Consider the following 20,633-nt stretch of genomic DNA (forward strand, 5'->3'; position numbering starts at 1 on the left):
GGAATTAAAAATCTGTTCTTCTGAATGTAATGATATTCAGCTAAGGTAAAACAGCTGCTCACAATTTAAGTTTTTTTTTTTTGTATGAAATAAGGATTTAGTTCTGCTTCTTTAAATTTTGCCTATTTATTGAAATTATCAGTTTCTGTTGCAGAAGGGTTGGTCTTTAACTCTTACTAAACTGTCGTATAACGCTAAGAAGTTTCCATTAGAATCAGGTCGATCTGGAGTTAATTGAACTGAGGCATGTGGGAACATAACTGACAGAGGCTTGCAGTGGGGTGAAGGTTGCTGGATATGCTGTGTAAGCATATAACAATACAGTTGTGTGTGAACTTGAAACACCTAGATGAGAGTAAAAGTTGACTGAATATGTAATCATGTTAGTTTCAGATACAAAATGGTGAAAAGCTGGTGTGGGAATACTTTGATATAATAATTTCAGAAATAAGCTGTATGAATAAAGAAACTCAGTAAAAAACACAGTCAGTATATATTTTTAATAATAATATGTATTTCAAATTTGGTGATAACTCTGGCCTGCTGTAGTGGCATGGTCATGAAAAAGGTCTCTTTCTTTAGAAACAAATTTATATGGATTTTGATTACTAACGTATATTAAAGGAACAGCTTAAAAGGTCTGATTTCTTTTAAGCACATAACCAGCAATACCATAGGCAGAAGCCTTAAACTTTCAAGTGAGTCAGATGAGTTAAAATTTGATATGGCTGTTCTGTTGGCCTACTCCTGTGTACAGGAGGTGTTTCACTTGTGTAAATGGATGTGAGATGGAGAGGTGTCTGTAGCTCTGACTTTTTTTTGTTGTTTTTATTTTCTTTTTTTTTTCCTTAATCAAAATACCTGAAGTTTGATACAGCCACTATTTTTTTTTTTTCTCTCTGGAGTCAGTAGCATACCATTTGTTATTGCTTGGTCAATTTTCTATTCGTTAGCAGATTTGAAGAGTCTTTCAGTAGTACTTTCCACTTTCAAGGATGTGCGTAAAAATCCTGTTGCCTAAGACAATGATACACCCTGCACTTAACAGTAGATATCATTTGTGAAGATACATTAAACATGAGGCTTAAGGAAATTAAAACATGTCATATTTCAATACCATCTTTCATTTGTAATATTTTATTTTTAAGAACACCAAAGATAAAGAAAATCTGCTTTCCCAAATGGAAGACGATATGAAAGATACAATGCAACAGCTGTACAAAAGCATAGCAGAAAAAGAACAGCATATTAGAAGTCTTCAAAATCTACTGGCATCAGAAGGCTTTAGCTTGTCTATACTACAACATACCCTTTCTCTCCGTGACTCAGAAATAATAGAATTAAAAAATGAAATAGCTTTATCCAAAACGAAAGAACAGCAACATATTGAAGAACTGAAAATCAGTCATGAAAAGGATATTTGCAGACAGTTGGAGAACTTGAGGTCTCAGCTGGAGAAGTGCCACAGAAGAGAGATTGCAGAAGCCAAGCAGGTATATGAAGAAGAAATTATTTTAAAATCTAGGGATGAACTTGAACAGTTTAAAAAAGAACTCCGTGCTATGAATTCTGAAGAACACATTCAGAATTTGAATGGCATAATAATTGACTTAAATAATAGTCTTCATGAGTCTGAAATTAATAAAGAAAATTTGGGAAGGAAACTTGAAAACCAACAGGAAGACTTTCAGAGAGAAAAATCTGAAATTGAGGCTAAATACAAGGATTTAATTGATGGCCTTAAGTCTCAACTCTCTGATGCAGAAGAGCAGGTCAAGGAAGCCCAGCAATATAAACAAGAAAAACAGTCCCTGGATGAAAGAATTCGGAAACTGAACTCTTTCATCCAGGAATTAAATGAAAAGCAACTTGATGAGGCTGAAAAAAATATAGATGTAAGGCAAAAGCATGATGAAGAGATTGTCTCCAATAAAACGCTAATGAAATTGAGGGAAAACCAGATTTTGCCAGAGGTGTCACAGTTGCAGAGAGCAGAGCTTGAGGACATGTGGAATAAACTGCACCAGTTGAAAGGTGAAGATGAGCTAGTTCACGAAGACTTAGAGTTCCAGTGTGACTTGGGAGTAGACTCCTCAAGGGATCAATTAGAAGAGATTAAGAATTCAAAGATCACAGAGAATAATGAAAGTAGTGAAGGACATAAGCTGTCTGAAGAACACTTGTCTGAACTAGGGCTTTTCAGTGGTGATGAAGGCATATTGGCTAAATATCTCATCTTGGAGAGACCAGAAGAGTCATATGATTCCAGCACTTCTGAAGGTTATGCCATTGAAGAAGGTAGATGCAGTAGGTATGAGTTAGAGAGTAGTGTGCTTCTGGAACCCAGCAGAAATTTTATACCTCCTTCATTAAACCTTGGCCTTGATGAGGAAACATGTCCTGGTGGTTTGGCTCCAGAGACTTTTGAAGAGACTGAGGTGGGAGCAGAGGCCTTTGTTTCATTTTTGTCAGATAGCTCCCTGCAGCAAAATAAAGTAAGTGACCACATTGACATAAAGGATGATGAGGCAACTTGTTTAGGAGAGAGATGTGTGAAGCTAACTGAGCAGCTCCATGAGAAGGAGTCAGCCCTGAAGAAATCTTATCAGGAGACCCACGAAGCTGCTGGAAAATGGGAAGAAGTAATGGCTGAGCTCTCTCATATGCACATGGAGCTGGATGAAGAACATGAAGCATGGATCTGTTGTGAAAAAGAACTTCTTCAAAAAACAGAGAGGGAGAAAGAACTTGAAAATAAAAGAACGTTTCTAGTAAAGCAGCAGGGTGAGGATTCAGGCCAGCCTTACTGTGCTGTAGAGCCTTTAATACAAGTGTCAAAATCTTCTACCTGGCAAGAAATGGTAAAAGACCTCCATGAGGAAAGAGAAATGTTGATGGTGCAGCTGCAAACTCAGGAGCAAATAGTGAAAGATGTTCAAGAGCAGAAAACAGCTTCTGATTCTGTAACAAGTGAAGTACAGTCTCTTTTTGGGTATCAGGTAGCTGCTTTGCGAAGTCAAAGGGATCAAATGCAAAGCCAGCTTGATACTCAGAAGGCTAAAAACCAGACAACAGCAGAGCTGCTTGGTCAGAAAACAATACCTGAAGAGACATTGCTAAAAGAACAGGAGTTGCTCAGAGCTGAAATTGATAATAAACAACAAGATTTAGCACTCTTACTGAAGGAAAAAACAGTCTTAGGAGAAAGATTATCTGACATGGAGGAGGATCTAATAAAAGCAGAAAAAGCACTAGCAGAGAAAGATAGCACCATTGAGGATCTTGAGAGAAACATAAATGAACTTAATGCTGAAATGAAAAATCTCAAAGAAATACGGGAGTGTGAAAGACTGGGATATAAGGACAGATTAGACTACAGCAACCTAGAAATTTGTAAACTTAATGCTGAAATAAAGGCCATAAGTACTGAACACAGCAAGAAAGAAAGCCAACTGACTGAAGAAATCGCCCATTTGAAGAGGATCTGTTTGGAGCTTGAGACTCGCTTGCAGGAGTCCTTTCAGTCCACACAAGCTGTGCAGGAGGCACATTCTGAGATGGTGAAACATTACAAAGAGGAAATCGATAAAATGGAGACTCAACGCCTTGCCGACTTAACTACGGTGAGTGTGACACACAAGAAAGAGGTAGGATACCCTGATAATGGCAGGAGTCTTGGGATTTAGGAATGCTTAAGGTAGTAATTGCAAATGTTTGTATGTCTGTTTTCAGATAGAAGAATTAAATGCTGAAATAAAAGACAAAGTGGAAAAACAGCATAAGTTGGAAGAAGAAAGAAGGGAACAGACTGCTTTAATAAAAAAGGTAAATGCTGCAATTGGGTTTATTTCAGAAAAATAAACTCATTTTGTCTTGTCATTTAAGCAGTATAAATGTTTCAGAGATGCAAAAAAATCTGTTTCTTCCATGGCATCTTTGATTTGGGGTCAGGAGGAGGGGAGAATTCTGGCTCAATAGTTAGGGGGATAACTAACCAGATTTTAAAGAAAGCTCACTCTCTCCGCAGGTACATGAACGAGAGCATGATCGTGAAATCTCTGAACTGATTACTAAACATGAAGAGGAGATCGAGAAGCTCCGTGCTGAACTAAATAAAGAAAAGCAGCACCTGTTGGATAAACTTCAGCAGCAAATGGCATCCACACACAAAGCAGAGCTAGAGCAAGCTCAGCTCCAATCACAGGTAAAATAAAGAAACACAGTAATTACTGTAGCAGTTACCTGGCTGTTGCAAAGAGAAGGCTCCTTGATTTTTGTGCGTATTATGTGTGCTCTTTTATGTAGCGCTGCAGTTGAAGAATTAGGAGTGTTCCCTTGATGGGCGGTAGTAGATATTTTCTGCAGGAGTTCTCTCGGATCCTCACTGCAATTTTATTTTAACATTAATTCTGAAGAAAACTGGATGCTTAAATTGATGGGTTTAAAACAAAAAAAACCAAACCAACAACTTTGTAATTTTTCATGTCTTGATAAGTTTAACAAATTAATAAAATTAATTAAAAATTCATTTAGAAATTTATAGAAATATACTAAGCCGCTCCCACTTTTTGATTTTACCACTAATGTAATTAGGAATGCTTTTGTGCTAAACTTAAGTATATAAACCTGACTTTTTCCTCTAAATATTTACTGGGTTTGAACACTTCCACTAAATGCAAAGTGGAAATGGAAAGAATACATCCAGTGTTGGGTCTAATTACAAGATGTTGGTGTACTGTTTTAGTTTATTTAGGAATTGAAGAGTTAGGTCTATTTTAGCTGCCATTTCTAACTTGGATATTCCTGACTTTTTTTTTTAATGAGGCATGGTGAATTTTATTTTCACTTTTCCAATACAGCCTGGAATTTTTCATTCTACCAAATTATAACCAATAGCAAATATGAGGAATTGTCTTAATAGACGGTGAAAGGTTGGGGTGAGCTTGTGTTTTGCTCTTGACATTTTGAGGAAGTGGACTGTTGAAAGGCATTTGGTAGGAGATGAAGTTGAGAGACAGGTAAGGAAAGCCGTTTACTTAACACTGAAAATGTTATGCAAATCTCATTGTAACAAAAGTCAGCTTCTTTTCAGGGTTCTGTCCCTGCCATGAAGAAACACACTCCAAGTACAGAAAGGCAAAACTTAGGTGTGTTTAACAATTGAAAGCAATTGAAACTGAAACTGGTAATGAAAAAAGAACACATTTCATTAGAGGAGAGGGAAAAATCCTTTTTCTTCTCCATTACAGACACTTCACAGCCTTGAATTGGAAGCTTTACGCCTAAGCTTAAATAATATGCACACCTCCCAGCTTGAGCTTATGCAGTCGAACTTGAGAAAAGAAAAGGAAACTGCCCTTGTGGAACTACGGGAGATGCTCAGTGATAAGCGTGCTCAAGAGGTAGCAATTCTGCAAAGCCACCATCAGCTGGAGTGCCAGAAGATTAAAGAACAGTGTCTGAAGGAAAAAGAAGACCTTAAGTCAAAGTATCAGCAAGAACTAGGTATTAAAATTTGGGAATAATGGGCTAGAAATTTAAACCCCATCAGTATTTTTCTTCCCCTACAGGTTCCTCTTTTGGGGTAGAGCTGGCCTTTTGAGTGATGGCTGGTGTTGCCTTGAATTAGGGACAGTGGCTAGACTGGCGTGAGCAAGACTGCCTGTCTTTTATGTGAAAACGAAGTTGTCCAGACCTAAGTTTAGCTTCTCTTCAACAATATGGGTGTTTTGCTGCTACTTCTGTAAAATAGAACTATACTGAACTAGTTGCTTTCAAGAGGCATTACAGAGAGCGCTCATAAAAAAAATTCATCAGTGCAAAGAGTAGAGCTCTTATCCCTTATGTTTTTTAAGGGTTTTTAATTGCCCTAAGTCAGCTACTGTTGGGTTTCTGACAAGATATGTAAATGCCTCCTGGCTTGCACTCTCAGTGGTTTCAGAAGGAGGATAAAGGAGTTGGAAAGGAGCTGAATGGCTCAGTGAGAACCTGCAGCTTGGTGTCCTTTGAGATGTGTTTGATGTAAGATTGTATTTTGACATCAGCAAGAGGAAAGCTGCACTTGATAGTGGTGAAGGCCTGCTGATGGTGCTCTTGGCATTGTTTGGGATGTTTGCATCTTCCTAGACCTGGAGGTCATTTCTGACCTGTATGGCAGAGCTTGAGGAATTTCTGGAGAAAGGTGAGGCCTGCAGCAATTTGTTGAAGAAGTGTAGGAACCATTCCTTTAGTTGTCCTTCCCTGAGAGGAAACAAATGTTTTAGGGTTGTGTCTTTTTGACCCGAGAGTAGGAAACCATTTGTTACCACCAGTAATATAGTGAACTGATGGCATGGTGGGATTTGGGAGGAGGAGGAGGTCTGGATGCAGTTCTTAAGATCAGTGCATTTTGGCAATGTAATATGAACATAACCACTTACCAAGTGCTTGAATATAGGGGCTGAGAAGGAGTATCTGGAATCAGATGGTGCAGGAGACCTGGTGGGGAGTTGTGGATACTGTTACCTGGGGGCTAGTGGAAAGACATTTCCCTTTGGGGAGGCAATGATTGGGTATGACACAAGTCACTTGAGTGCTAGGACACTGTCTTGTAATGGGATGGTATTTCTTCCTCTACTGGACCATTGGCAGGGTAGCTGGCACCATCTTAGTCTCTGAGTTCTCATTTCCCCTTGCAAGACTTGAAATAAGGTTGTAAGCTAAGGCAGGGGTGCTTTGAAAGTGAGAAGGGGACTGATAGGCCTTTACAGGGTTCTTCCACATTAAGAAAGGTGCTGAACAAGAAGTTGGAATGAGTCTGGGGAGGAGCTGGGGAGGAAGAAGCCATCGGTGTCAGTGGTAGTTGAGCAGATAATAGCATTTGTCTTGCAGTCTGTTTGCTAGACATTTTTAGAAGAAATCTGAAGAGAGTTTCCTACTTGCTGCTGCTGTATGCCACTCTTCTGCTGTGTCTCTGGAGACAGAGATGCTTCAACCACTTAATAGTGATGTGCAGTGAAATGCTAGCATCTAAAATGACATTACTAGGCATTTGAATTTAGGAATAAACCCCACACCTTTAGGAATGAAGGTCTGGGGTAGGTTTCTTCATTTTTTGGGGGGGTTTGGGATGGTGTGGGTGTGTGGTGTGGTGTTTGTTTTTTTTTTTTGGTTGGGGTGTTGTTTTTTTTTGTTTGGGTGTTTTTTTTTTTTAGCGGTCTGTGGATTTAAGCAGTATTTACTTTCCTAATTAGCTGAACTTAATTCAGGGGTTGTCTTTGCAGTTGTAACTGCTAGATGCTTATTTTCTAAAATTAAAGTGAACTACTGGGATCTAGCATAGCAGCAGTTAGAATCCAGTACCTTACACTGCTGCATGCCTACCTATTTAAACCCTGACTTTCCTGGTGAAAATGGTAATCTTATCCATGTTTCTACTTGTTATTTAATCGTAACACTTTATGTAAACTTATTAATAAGTAGTATTTTGTTCCACAGTTGATCAGAGAAAGAAAATAGAATTGGAAATGGAGGACACACATATCCAGGCATTAGAGGTACAGATTCTGTTCTTCATACAAGAAAAAGTAAGAACTCCTTTCAGTTAAACTAGAGCTGGCAGAAGTCCAATGTCTACCGCACATTTATTGTAGAGGATAAATAAATGGAAGGGGAAAAAGAAAAACTTATTTTGTCAATTAGTACGCTTTAATAATGCATGCCTTGCTCTATTAGGCTCTCAAAAGAGACTGGCAATTGGAGTCTGAGATGCATTTAAAAAGCACGTGTGAAGAGCTGTCTGAAAAACATCAGACTGAAATGATTGAACTGGAGAAAACTCTGGAAATGGAATTAGAAAAAGTCAAAGCAGAGCTGGGGCTCCTTTCTCTTGAGAACAAACAGTCTAAAAGTAAGTGCCATGGTCTGGGAAGCAGTTGTCTTTACTGAACAATGGCAAAGGTAATTAAGTGTTTTTAGAACCTGTATAAAAAGCAAATACAAGATACATCCATGTACTCTTACTTAAAAACTGTGCTAATTGCATGGTACTGTCCAGAAAACAGGATGTAAATGAAAAATTTTTTAAAACCTAATTAGTTGTGTTGTGTTTTGACTTCCACAGAATATGAGATTGACTATGTTTTACTTCAAGTATATTAAAGGGAGGTGTTGTTTTTGCTTCCAGCTGAAAACTGGCTTTGGCAGTAACTGAATTAATCAAAACTCCAATTAATATCAAAAGAAGCTGCTTCTTAAAAAAAAAATTGGGATTGGGCTATGAATATTTAAAGCTTAATGGAACAGTAGCTTTTCTAAATACTGTTCTGGAAGTGATGCTTTTGAGACTACTGTAATTGGAGTTTTCATTATCTTGAAAATCAAAATCTGGATGAGTACCTAGCCAGATACATCTGTTAATGCCTTTTGCTGAGGTGCAGATAGGACATAGGACTATGGAAAGTTTATGTAGGTCCCAAAAATCTGACACATTTGTTGAGATAATGGTTGACTGGCATGATAGCATCAGATTTGCTGATGGTGTGAAAGGTTCCAAAAGATGTGGTGTGCCATGATGTGAAGAGAGATAGCTAGTTGGGTTGCCTGTGCAGTGGGAGACATGGGAAATAATGCACTCTTCAAATAAATGGAAATGTAGTGTTAAGGGTACTGGATGATGCTGTCTGGTAGGCAGCAAGATCAGGTGTGAGAAGTGAAGAGTAGCCTTTTTGACCTGCCAAGGGCTGGATGCTTTCATGGTGTTTGGCTCGCCTTTAGCTGCTGCAAGGATGTTTTTGTGCAGTGGCTTGTTCTCCCCAGCCTGCACTGGCTTTACTAGATCTCCCTGAACCTGTATTATTAAAGTCTGTTCTGTGAGGATAACATGTATCTCTTGCAGCTGACTGTGGCTGAAATGCAGTCACTTGATTGCAGATTCTTTCTGGGCAGGTTAAGATTTGTTGACCAAATTGAGATAGTAGCAAGTCTACAGGGTTCAGAGAGTGCTCAGCACCAAGGCAGAGTGTACTTGGTGTGAGCTTTTCTAGTCCGTCCTGTTTCTAGTCCTTCTAATGCCTGCTGCTGAGTGTGTTGGTAGGCCATGAAGAAATGCTCAATTCCGCATTCAAAGTATGTATGCATCTAGTTGAGGATGCTTGTTCATGTATGCAGAGAGCAGATGCACATCCTTTGCCACTACTGTTGGTTACCTCTTGGCTAACAGTGTGGGATGCAGAGAACTAGGAAGCACTTTGTGGAAATGTTTGACTTTCAAATAATTTACTATTCAGGTATTTTTTGTGATTTCCCTGCAAACTACAGTTCTAGTCTAGAGACATGCATTTCTATTTTAGTTGCACAAAAGTTGTACAGGCTTTTCTGGTGATATAACAACTAATTTTTAATTTTAGTGAAGTGTATAAAATTGGAGAAGCAACACCAGTTAGCCATTAAAAAATTACAAGAAGAGCTGCAGGCTGAACATAACCAACTCCTAGAAGACATGAAGATGAAAAGCCAAGAAAAGGAACAGAATCTTCAGAAGGAGGTAAATAAGATTTCTGTACTCATTTTGAGTGGTTGATTACCAACCGTATGAAGTTTAACAAGGGAAAGTGCCAGATTTTGCACTGGGGCATGGCAGCCCTGAATGTACATACAGACTGGGGAACTAGAGACTGGAGAGCAACTCTGTGGGGAGTGATCTGGGGGATCTGGTCGACAGCAAGTTGAACATGAGTCAAAAGCATGCCTTGGCAGCCAAGAGGGCCAACCGTGTCCTGGGGTGCATCAAGCACTGCGTTTATTGCTAGCTGGTCGAGGGAGGGGATTGTCCCTCTCCGCTCTGTGCTGGTGCGGCCTCACCTCGAGTACTGTGAGCAGTTTTGGGCTTCACAGTATGTTAAGGATACAAAGCTATTAGAGAGTGTCCAGAGGAAGGCCATGAAGTTGGTGAAGGGTTTAGAGAGGAAACCATATGAGGGGTGGCTAAAGCCACTTGGTTTGCTCAGCCTGGGGGAGACTGAGGGGAGACCTCATCATGGTCTGCAGCTTCCTCACAAGGGGAGGAGGAGGGGCAGGTGCTGATCTCCCTAGTGACCGGCAATAGGACCCGAGGGAGTGGCAGGGAGATGTGCCTGGGGAGGTTTAGGTTGGGTGTTAGGAAAAGGTTCTTCACCCAGAGAGTGTTTGAGCACTGGAACAGGCTCCCAGGGAGGCAGTCACAGCACCAAGCCTGATGATCTTCAGGAAGCTCTTGGGCAACACCCTCAGACACATGGTGTGAATTTTGGGGCTGTCCTGTGCAAGGACAGGAGTTGGACTCAGTGATCCTTGTGGATCCCTTCCAACTCAGGACATTCTATGATTCTGTGATTCCTCCTATAGATAACAGAAACTAGACTGTATACATATAATTTGGGTGACTTGTTTGTATTTAGGGATTTGCTGAAAAATTAAAATGCATCTCATGAAGTAGGTAAATACTCTGGGACTTTCTCTAGTGGTTCAAAATCTTTTGAATGCAATTGCCTTTGTGCCATTAGGTGCTGTTTCTTCCTATGTATTTATATGCTTAGTTGTCTGGTTCTTGTGTTTCATTTTTGTATAGTTAGTACTTCATTTTTGCCAGTGATAGTAAATATGGCATCAGGAACAAATTCCTCTCTTAGAGGAGTGAGTCTAAACAGTTAAAGTGCTACTCAGTATCTCTGGTAGCTTGGGTCAGGAGCTGAGAGTCTGGTTGTCACTAAGTGTTTCCACCTGTTTCTGACAGAACTGTCTGTTGTGTATAAAATAAGCAATTAGAACAAAATTGTTTTAAAAAGGTTGGGTGTTGGTTTTTTTTGTTTTTATTTGTAACATGTCTTCCATAGCTGGAGGAACTTCAGGTTGTGCATGAAAAACTCAAGACTCAGTCACAAGAAGAAATCAGGCAGCTTTGGTCTCAGCTTGATGGTACTCGATCAAATCGGCAAGAGCTGAGTGGTATGTTCAAAACTAATGCATTTTATTTTTTGCCTCTTCTTCATGTAGAAATATGCATTACTGACACGGAATACTTTTAATTGTATACCAGAAAAAACACAGGTAGGTCACAGAAGTGTCAGTGAGTTGTAACCTAGTGACTGGGTGCATGATCTGTTTCTGAAGTGAGGACTGAGTCAGTGTCAGAAACCACTAGTCATCTGAAGTGTCAAAAAGCATGGTATGGCTGTGGGGAGAAGCTCGCTTAGCTTGTTTTCCTTTCCCTTCCCACTCTATTCCTGCATCCTATAAAAATCTTTACTGGAAACCAAACGTTTTTCATTGCAATGTCAAAGTATAATGTAGTTAAAAAAAAACAACAGAGAAAATGCTGGTCACTGCAGTAACATGCTCCTATTTGTATTCAGTATGGAAGCGGATATTAATTCAATTGAGGAAACAATTGAAGCTAGACAGTAAAGATCGCTTAGTTTATGGCTTCGCGTGGTTTACTGTGGCTATGACATATTTTCTTTTATTTGGAGATAATTAAGAGATCAGTCTGCTTAAAAAAACAGACAGAAATATTTTAGAACTGTGTGATTAGATTAGATCTTGAGGTAGAAATGGCTTCCCCCCCTTTCAGTTTTCGGGTGAATTAATAAAAATGCTTTTTCATTTACACTCAGAATGGAGGTTCACCATCTTCTGAAAGATTTGTAATTCTTAAATATAGAAAAGCCCTGGCTTAAGGATATCTCTATTTTAAAAATAGAAGTATGACCTGAATGTTTCTATTTTGAAACAAGAATGAATGATAATGTTGTTTTCCTATAAGGCTATAAACCCCCTCCTTTTCCCATAATGATGCTTCTGTTTAAAAAAATAAATCCCTGATCTAAATTCCCTGAACCTAAAAGCAAAAAATAAAAGGAAAAACATTGCACATATCAATTAAACATGAACTGGTTTGGGTTTTTTGTTGGTGTTTTGTGGGTTTTTTTGGGGTTGTGGTTTTTCTGTTTGATTTTTTTTTTTGTTTTATGTGTATCTACATTAAATTTATGAAAAAAATTTAAAGCTTGAGAGAAAGTAACGACTGGCTGAAATCTGATGTGGTATGCTTTATATGTCTTAAATATCTGTTCAAGATTTAGGGTATTAAACAAAACAGTCAAATTTACAGTGTAGTGATTGGAGTTGACATGCATTTTCAGCTGAAATGAAGTAGAACATGTATCAGATGCTTGTGTGCAAATGAATATATAATACATAAAAAAATAAATTATTTTGAAAAATAAAAAGGCTGGAGACCATGACATTGACCTTGACTTTGTGTGTTCACCTTGTATTGAGACTAACAGTAGGTGGCATTCTTTACTTCTGCTGGGGTAGCTGAAGTATATTATGTTTACCTTTTTTAATAATTTAGAAAATCTGAAATTGCATTAAAACAACTGTAAATAACTACTGAAGTATAATAGGGTTTGTGAGGATGGTTTTTTTGGTGTGTTTTTTGGGGGGGGTCATAAATTGAAAAAATAATTTTTCTATCTAGTCAGACTTAACCTTGACTTTTTCAGATCTCTGTTTATATATTACAGAATTATAGCAGATAGCACTTCATAGTATTTGTTGGATTTCTTATATTTTCTTTCTGTAGCCCTAATCTTTATTAACCTTTCAAATGTCATTCCGTGTTTCTAATCACTCACGATCCCATTCTTTGGACCCTTTCTGTTTCTTCTGCATCTTGTTTGAGATGGTGAGCCCAGAATACAAGCCAGTGTTCCAGGTGAGGATATCTCTTTTGGTGTGTAAGATCTAAAGGTTTAATCTGCTTTTCTTCACTTGAGTGATCATTTGACAATGCATTTGAATTGGTTTAAGGACTCATGGTGGTGGATTCGTAACATAGCAGCTGGATGATGGAATCACTCCTCTGATGTAAGAGCAACATGCCAGTTCAAAACTGTTAAATACTTTCCTGCGTTAATTCTGTGCCAGCAGAATTTGCTGGTTAGGCAAAACCTACCCGTGCCAGACTGGACTTCCTTGCCAATCCCATTGGTGGTGTTACTAGTCCCTGCTTGTCATTTGATTCCTCTGGTGCTTGGCAACTGCTCCTTTTGGAAGCAGACTTGAGCCATGTACTTACTTCTCTTATTCTTCCTGTTTGCCTATTTGTTATGAGAATTTTTCATGCCAAGTGTGCATTTTCTGGTTGCTACACAAAAACACCCTGTGACAATCAGCTGTGTTGCTTCCTGTGTGGCATCCTCTGTTTCCATAAATGTTTCTAAAGCTGCTCTTCTTGCTTAATGTAAGCAGATGCTTTTTTTCCAGGTTCTTCCTTCTTGAAATACAGTTCCATCTTCATTTGATTCTGTGGGGATTCCACTAACTTAAGTCATCTGGGAAGTTGAGCCATTTGGGAAACTTTAAATTCCCTTTCATGATTTTTGTCCTTTTTCTTACCTTTTTACTTCTTTAATACACAGTGCGGGAGGGAAGCTCTCAAAGAGTTCATGAATATGCTGTAATGCTGGCCATTGCCCTTACTCCCTGAATGAATGGTAACTTGCTGAACCAGCTTTGATCACTGTTTTCTACTGTGTTCTACTTTGTTTGGGTGTTTGGTGGTTTTTGTTGTTGTTGTTGGGTAGTTCTTTTTAATTCAATTAATTTAGCGTCTACTTGAGCTAATGATGGATAGCCAAACCATCACTACAGTAATCCAGACTTTATTTTAACTTTTATTTCTTGTGATTTTGTTTTTCTGTGTAGTTTGGACTACAGTTGTTGTTGGGTAGTTCTCCTTGGAGCCAATTAAATGTTCTTAACTAAATTATTGCTTGTGGTTACTACAACAAGCTGATGTGAAGGTTAAGCAATATTGTAGGGCTCTGGATATCACTAGCCCAGACCTGAAGCACAAGGAAACAAGGAGGGCGAACAGTCTGCTGGTAGTTTTGACTCTTGTCATGAGGATGGCCTCTCTGAGTGCAGTTTAAGTTGGTTTTACTGTCTTCTGAGGAAGCAATGTTTTGTCTTGCAGAAGTTCCTTTTCTTATGTAGCTTGTGGGATAACAGTTTACTGCTATCTCCACACCTAAAATATGGCAGATCTTCACAGAATGACTTAGCTTAAAGATATGTACTCCTGACTACTTGTGTTGGCTCTGCCTCCATTCCAGAGCTAAAAGAGCAGCTCCTGGCTCGTGCATCACAGGTGGAAGAAATAGAGTGTTTAAAACAAGAATTTGAACAGCAGTGTCAGCAAAGAAAAAGTGAGCATGAAACTGAATTGGAACAACTGAGACATTATTTTGAAAAGAAGTTAAGAGTTGCTGAAGAAAACTACAGAGAAGAATTGACTCTGTTGCATCAGAGACTGCAAGAGCTGAAGGAATATTCACTTTCAGAGTTGGAAGTGAGTCAAGATGAAGCAGGTGACATCAGGTGATCTATTCTTTTTGTTTCATGTTATGACAGCATGCTGCTTTTTTTTAATATATAAAAGATGATGCTAGCATCCAAATATATTGCAATTGGGCATTGGGCATTAGGTGGTCTGAGTTAGAAACTTAATGATGGAAGTCATGAGTGCACAGTCCTGAGCAGTTGTTATAGTTGCTCTGCGCCTACTTTCAGCACTACCTCGTTAGTCAGCAAGTTCATTTACCTTAATTTGACTGATGTTACAATCTTAAGCTTTAAAACCCTTTTCTCAGTTCTTCTGTGGCAGTTTTTGAAGAGGCTGCTGAGAAAGAGAGAAGGGATACCCTTGGTCAGCTAAATCAACAGCTGGAACAACATCAGGTAGTATTTTTGATACATTAAAGTTCTGTTCATTACATGACCTGTATGAAAACTTATGTCTGGTTCTAGGCTCTGAGCAAAGAGTTGGTTAATTTGAGACATTTATTAAGGCTTAATGATTTTTTACAGGTATGTAGTAAATTGCCAACTTTAAATAGTTCTCAGACCAGCAGAACAGATGAAACATGGGGTTCTGTAATTCTGTGTCCTCTGTTTGGATTATCCCATGCCTAGTAAGAAGCTTATCAAAGCTCTTCCACACAAGTGCAGAATTCATAGTGCTCCTCTTCTCTATAGCTTCTGTAGTAATTGTGCCTTTTACTGCTGTCTGTTTGCTTCAAGCGGAGGTGCTAATTTGGTCCCTCTTCTATTTATGCACAATTTTCATGTACCTTGTTGTAATTCAAGATCTTGACTTCTTTGCTCAACTTATCTGAAGTTGCCTAAGAGTTTCGAAAAAGAATTTTCCTTTCTTTTTGCTTTAGATTTTTTTTTATTATTATAAAAAGTTCTGTTTTTTTAGTGAGGGAATGACAAGAAGACAACACACCACAAGACAGCATGAGCTCAAGTTCATTAGTAAATAACACAAAAAACAGGAGTTGTAAATGAGAAATGTATACATTGTGCTTTTTTCTTTGCTGCTGTTTTTACCTAGTTGAGTATGAAACTGCATTCATAGATAATTACTTTTAAGTTCTGTGGTGTGTAGAGGCGGGCTCTTCAGTGTTGACGGTTGATAGTTTCTCTACCCAGATGTGTGTGGGACTTCCCTCTTATTATACTTTCAAACAGCTCCTGAAACTTGGATCTATCTTGTGGCGTGGTTCCAGAGCTACTCAAAAATTTGTAATATACAGGGTTTTTTTAGGCTATTTTTGTTCTTACTCGCCCTGTTTCTCTAGTCAAAGTACACTTTGACAGCACTTAAGGGCATGGCTTAGTGGTGGACTTGGTAGTGTAAGGTTTAGAGTTGAACTTGATCTTGAAGGTCTTTTCCAACCTAAATGATTCTGTGGTCCTACTTTGAGGGCCTCTGCCGCTGTAGTAGCAATGGAGTGGCAGGAAGAGAGCAAAACCAGCAGGGTTTTTGGAAACCAGATATGTATGTGTCAAGCAGGTGCATTTATAGTGCAATTCATGTAGTGCTCTCATTGAAATATTCTTGGCATGGTTTCTTCAAAGCTGAAGATGTCTTTCTAACCCATTTCTTGCTTAGGAGGAACTTGCCTGTTTGCAGGTACAACTTAAAGAACAACACAGACATGAATTAGATTCCTTAAGGTCTTCCCTTGCACTTCAGTATAAGGAGGACCTACTGAAAATGAAGATGGATCTGTCAGACAAATATATAACAGAAATAGAGGAAATGAAAAGAAAACACTGTTTAGAACTTGAGCAGCTCCGTGCCCAACTTTCAGAGGAACATATTAAAGGTAAGATGAGTTGACAGACTGGCAAGTAAAATAGTAAGCTGCTTGTGTGGTGCTTTTTTGCCTTTTTTTTTTTTTTTAATATTAAAAGGCTTATCTGAAAAAGTTTTCAATTTGCTATTAGTCTACCCTAAAGTATAGGGAGCACTTAATACATGTTAATCCCTGACATCAAGCACTTTGCTTTTTTACTTTTATGAGTGTGTTGAGTTGCACTTCCAAAGATATGGTGACCTGAAGTCAATTATTCTATAGTAAAAACCTACTGCAATTGTGGAGCAGTTGCCTAAAGGAGTTAATCAAGTTTCCATTCCTGATGCCTGGAAGGGCACTGTCAATTCCTGAATTAGTATTTATTTGAAAATTTCTTAGTGTTGTCTGTCAGCTATGTTAGATGTCTCTTGTATTTGCATGAAATAGGTGAGTTGTCTTCCTCTTCCATACAGTAGACCCACTTCTGTTCTATGTTCCATGCATCTCGTACCCGTATTCCTTTTGTGGGTTTAATAGTGCTCTGCTCATTTAACGTTAATATTTCTTTTTCCTTCTGTGTTTGCCAACTAGTTGGCATACATATTAACATGAAGTTTTTGAAAAAAGAGGAAAGTATTTATAAGGAGGAGAATTTGTAATAGATAGCTTTTGCTGTAGAGTTCAGGTTCCTCTTCAGGCTAAATTTATTGAGACTTCCTATGTGACCATGGGCTTATGTAATTTCTTAACAGTTGCTGCTTTTCTTGGAATTGTGTATTTCTATAAATTACTGCCCTGTACTGGTTCAATATGAAATGCATATATTGTTGAGGTGCAGGTAAGGGATTGTGGCAGTTCTTGTATCTGCAACCTCCTTCTGGGAGCACAGTATGACACACAAACATTTGAACTTGTCATCCATAACTTAAGGGTTAGTTATATAACACACATGCCTATAACTGTATTCCACTGCATGTTGGCTGGATCAGTACAACTTTTTTTTAATTTGCAGTTATATGTCTTAATTTTTGTTTTTAATATTAGATAGGGTATCAAAACTGCTTAAATTAAAATGTTTAGAGATAAAGCAGAACAGAGTACAAAATGATCCTAATACAGGATTCTTGTTGGTCTGTAGTTGGTATGGCTAATGATAAACTGCACAGCTGACAGCTGGACCTGGAAAAAAACCCAAAGACATTCTGGAATTTTTTTGTTTTACATTTCAGAAATCACCAAACTGCGCCTACAGAGCGCTCAATGTGCAGCACATCAAGTTGAAACGGAGGTCACTGAGCGAGTGTCTGTGCTGGAGGAAGAGTACAAAGCTAAGCTCACTCTCCTCCACTCTGAGAAACAGCGTATCGCAGAGCTTTCAGAAGAAATAAAGCATTTAAAGGAAGAGATTACTAAACAAAAAGACTTTTCTGTGGAGAATGAAAAGCATCTGAAAGAGGAAATGGAAAAGGTAATTCGTATTACAGTACTGTTTTGTAGAGTTGGGCAAGCTCAGATCTGTTGGGAAAGCCAAGGGAGATAGAAGCAGCACTTATCTTAAATGTGCCTAGTTTAGTGATAGTAGCTTCAGCTTTAAATGGACTTGCATGGATACACAAAAATACTGGAATACGAGTCTGTAGTTTGGAGGGCTTTAGTGTTCAATGCTTGGTTTCCCTGCACATGAACTTTTCTTCAAGAGCACAAATAGTGTGGGAAGGCAGGTTCTTCAAGGATTGATCCAGTCCACCTTTTATATTGACATGGGTCAAGCATATGTATACCACTCCAAACAGGAATGTACCAAAAGTCCTCATCCTGAACCTCTCACTGCAGCATATTGTAGTGTCCTGGTATGAAAGTAATGTGGCGCACTTGCATGTTATCATGTGGTAATGGAGAATTCAGTACAAAACACTGTGGCAGATGGAAGAAGCCCCTCTGCTGAATGGGTCCCCTCTAAGAAATTTCTGGTTTTGATAGGACTATCTTTTGAAGCAGATATAACTTTTCAGTCCATTTTTTTGAGGGAAGAAGAAAGAATCAGACACTAGATTCCTGCTTTTGTTTTGCTGTGGTGTAGCTCTTTCACAGTGAAAGTGTAAATCTTGGAGCTGAAAGTATCCTATTTAGCACCTTCCCTCTTAACTGTTAAATCAGCTGACCTGTCTGAGGATAAACTGAGATTGGATGTTAATTCATTGTTTAATTTGTTCTGATATTTGAATGCTTATGAGAATTAGATGAATGAAGCTCTCATTTCTCAAGGCCTCCTTTCTTGTCGTTTTAAAGAGAGATAGGTATGTGTATCCTTTTCCAGACTTAGAAACTGGTGGAGAAGGCTGGAGAAAACAGTTACAGACTGTTTGTAGATAACAGATACTCAGCTGAAGCTTACAGTAGTGAAGCTTTCAGTACTGCTACTTTATTCCCACTAACTGCAGTATCTTGTTTGTGGCACTGCTGGCCTATACAGAATGCAGTGTTTGAAATGAGCCTGTACTGCATGCTGGTCCACTGTCTGGAAATACATTTTATTATTTATACAATCTATATATTGTATAATATACAGCTTACTATAACAAAATTGTTAATAAAAATCTGGGGGTTTTGCATTTCTTTTCTACCTCTTCATTTAGGTTGTAGCATACGTGGATGCTTAAATATTTGTTCAAAACAAACCTTCCAAGTGAAAACTGAAGAGTGCTGGAGAGTGTGCTTCATACTGATGCTCCTATATGATCTCTTATTGGTTTTTAATTTTCTTTTAAGATATAACCCTGTCATTTCCTTAGTTCAGTATTTATTTGTCTACCTGTAGCGTATTTTTAGAGTCTTTTTTTTACTTTTTTCATGCTTTTTATCTTGTTTTATGCTATGTTTGATATCATGGTCTTGGACACTGCACATAAAATATCACTGGAATGTATAAGGAGAGGGGAGGTTTAAAAGAGATTTTTAATCATGTCCAATATAAATACCTAAGGTGCCCATAGCTTTATAAGTTCAGCTCCTGAAATGAAGTGGCCCCAAGAGGAAAGAACATAGAATACCATATTAATTCTAGAATTTTCTCTTAATTTTTTTAATCTTCCTTACCCCAATTAATTCTTAATAGTGCGTTGAATTAAAGTACCTATAAATTAACTTTTCAGCCTTACTTTTATTTGGAAGGGTGACTTCACTGCAAGAATTCAATCTCTCCAAGACCTTAAATGCCTGTTAACATTCACTTCGCACACTTCAGTTTGGTTTTGGGGTTTTATGCCTTTTTTTAATAACTGTGTTCACAGGTAAAATATAAAATTGCTGAGGATCACAAGAATGAATTAAGGGAAGCCAGAGAAGAAGTCCAGAAAATAAAAGCGAGGTACAAAGAAAAAGAGGAGAAATGGAAACGTGACAGTGAGGACCAGAGAATCCAAGCAGAAGAGAAGTTATCGCTGTTGCGTATAGAACTGCAAAATAGAGCAGAATATGAGAAGCAGAATTTACAAAAGGATTTTGAACTTCGTGAAGCTGAAATGATTCAGCTTCAAAATCACCAAGCTGCCAAAATTCTAGAATTGGAGAAGTTGGTAAAAGAGCAGCAAAACAACCTGCAGCAACTAGAGGACAGCATTGCAAGTGCACAGGCTATGCAGAAATCTCAGGAGCAATATGACAGTGACTTGCAGGCAGCCAAAGCGCTTATGGCAAAAGAAATGGAAAAGGCCACACTTGGTCTGCAGGAAGAATGTGAGCTGAAACTTATGGAAGCACAAAACAAGTAAGTCCTGAGTATTTGAGCACTTTTACTTACCAGTTCAATCGTTATTACTTTTCCTTATTTTAAACTTAATGAGTCGTAGTGATTTAGGTTTGTCACTTGATGGTACCAGCTAACTTACATATGCAAAGCTTACTCTTGCAAGAAACAGTACTGCTGTCCATTACAGTTTATTATAGAACTTTGCTTCATGTAAACGCATTTAATCTAGTCCAGCCAATGAAATAAAGTGTAGTCAAGTTCAACCTGTTACGGTGTCGTGGTTCAGCCCCATCAGCAACTAAACACCATGCAACCGCTTGCTCACTCCCCCCACCCCTCTGGGATGGGGGAGAGAATCAGAAGAGCAAAAGCAAAAATACTTGTGGGTTGAGACAACAACAGTTTCATAATTAAAATAATGAAAATAATTTGAATAATATTTATTATAATAATAATAACAATAATGATAATATAATGAAAAGGGAAAAAAACAGAAACACAAATGATACAACTGCTCACCACCTGCTGACCGACGTTGCCTGGTCCCTGAGCTGTGATTGCTGCCTCTCTCCCCTGACCAGCTCTTCCCAGTTAACACACTGGGCATGACATTACGTGATATGGAATATCCCTTTGGCCAGTTTGAATCCGCTCTCTTAGCTGTGCCCCCTCACCTCCTGGCTTCTTGTGCACCTGACAGAGCATGGGAAGCTAGA

The 20,633-nt window shown here is 38.5% G+C and overlaps 1 protein-coding gene across 15 annotated transcripts in view; it reads left to right on the top strand.

The window, feature by feature from the left end:
* PCNT (pericentrin) overlaps positions 1 to 20,633 on the top strand; it is a 117,264-nt gene that overhangs the window by 14,032 nt on the left and 82,599 nt on the right. For 12 of the 15 annotated variants that reach the window (XM_075094239.1, XM_075094240.1, XM_075094241.1 and 9 more), the window contains 14 exons: positions 1,149 to 3,623; positions 3,733 to 3,825; positions 4,028 to 4,204; positions 5,250 to 5,505; positions 7,477 to 7,535; positions 7,714 to 7,888; positions 9,387 to 9,523; positions 10,851 to 10,962; positions 12,704 to 12,736; positions 14,139 to 14,403; positions 14,676 to 14,763; positions 15,983 to 16,199; positions 17,399 to 17,637; positions 19,460 to 19,935. In XM_075094239.1, coding sequence (XP_074950340.1) covers positions 1,149 to 3,623; positions 3,733 to 3,825; positions 4,028 to 4,204; positions 5,250 to 5,505; positions 7,477 to 7,535; positions 7,714 to 7,888; positions 9,387 to 9,523; positions 10,851 to 10,962; positions 12,704 to 12,736; positions 14,139 to 14,403; positions 14,676 to 14,763; positions 15,983 to 16,199; positions 17,399 to 17,637; positions 19,460 to 19,935 — 4,802 coding nt within the window. The remainder of the gene's footprint in view (positions 1 to 1,148; positions 3,624 to 3,732; positions 3,826 to 4,027; positions 4,205 to 5,249; positions 5,506 to 7,476; positions 7,536 to 7,713; positions 7,889 to 9,386; positions 9,524 to 10,850; positions 10,963 to 12,703; positions 12,737 to 14,138; positions 14,404 to 14,675; positions 14,764 to 15,982; positions 16,200 to 17,398; positions 17,638 to 19,459; positions 19,936 to 20,633) is intronic. The other 3 variants (XM_075094235.1, XM_075094242.1, XM_075094234.1) reach the window with 1 other exon arrangement.

This window comes from Phalacrocorax aristotelis, chromosome 5 (genome assembly GCF_949628215.1).
Source record: "Phalacrocorax aristotelis chromosome 5, bGulAri2.1, whole genome shotgun sequence".
In the NCBI taxonomy this organism is placed as follows: Eukaryota; Metazoa; Chordata; class Aves; order Suliformes; family Phalacrocoracidae; genus Phalacrocorax; species Phalacrocorax aristotelis.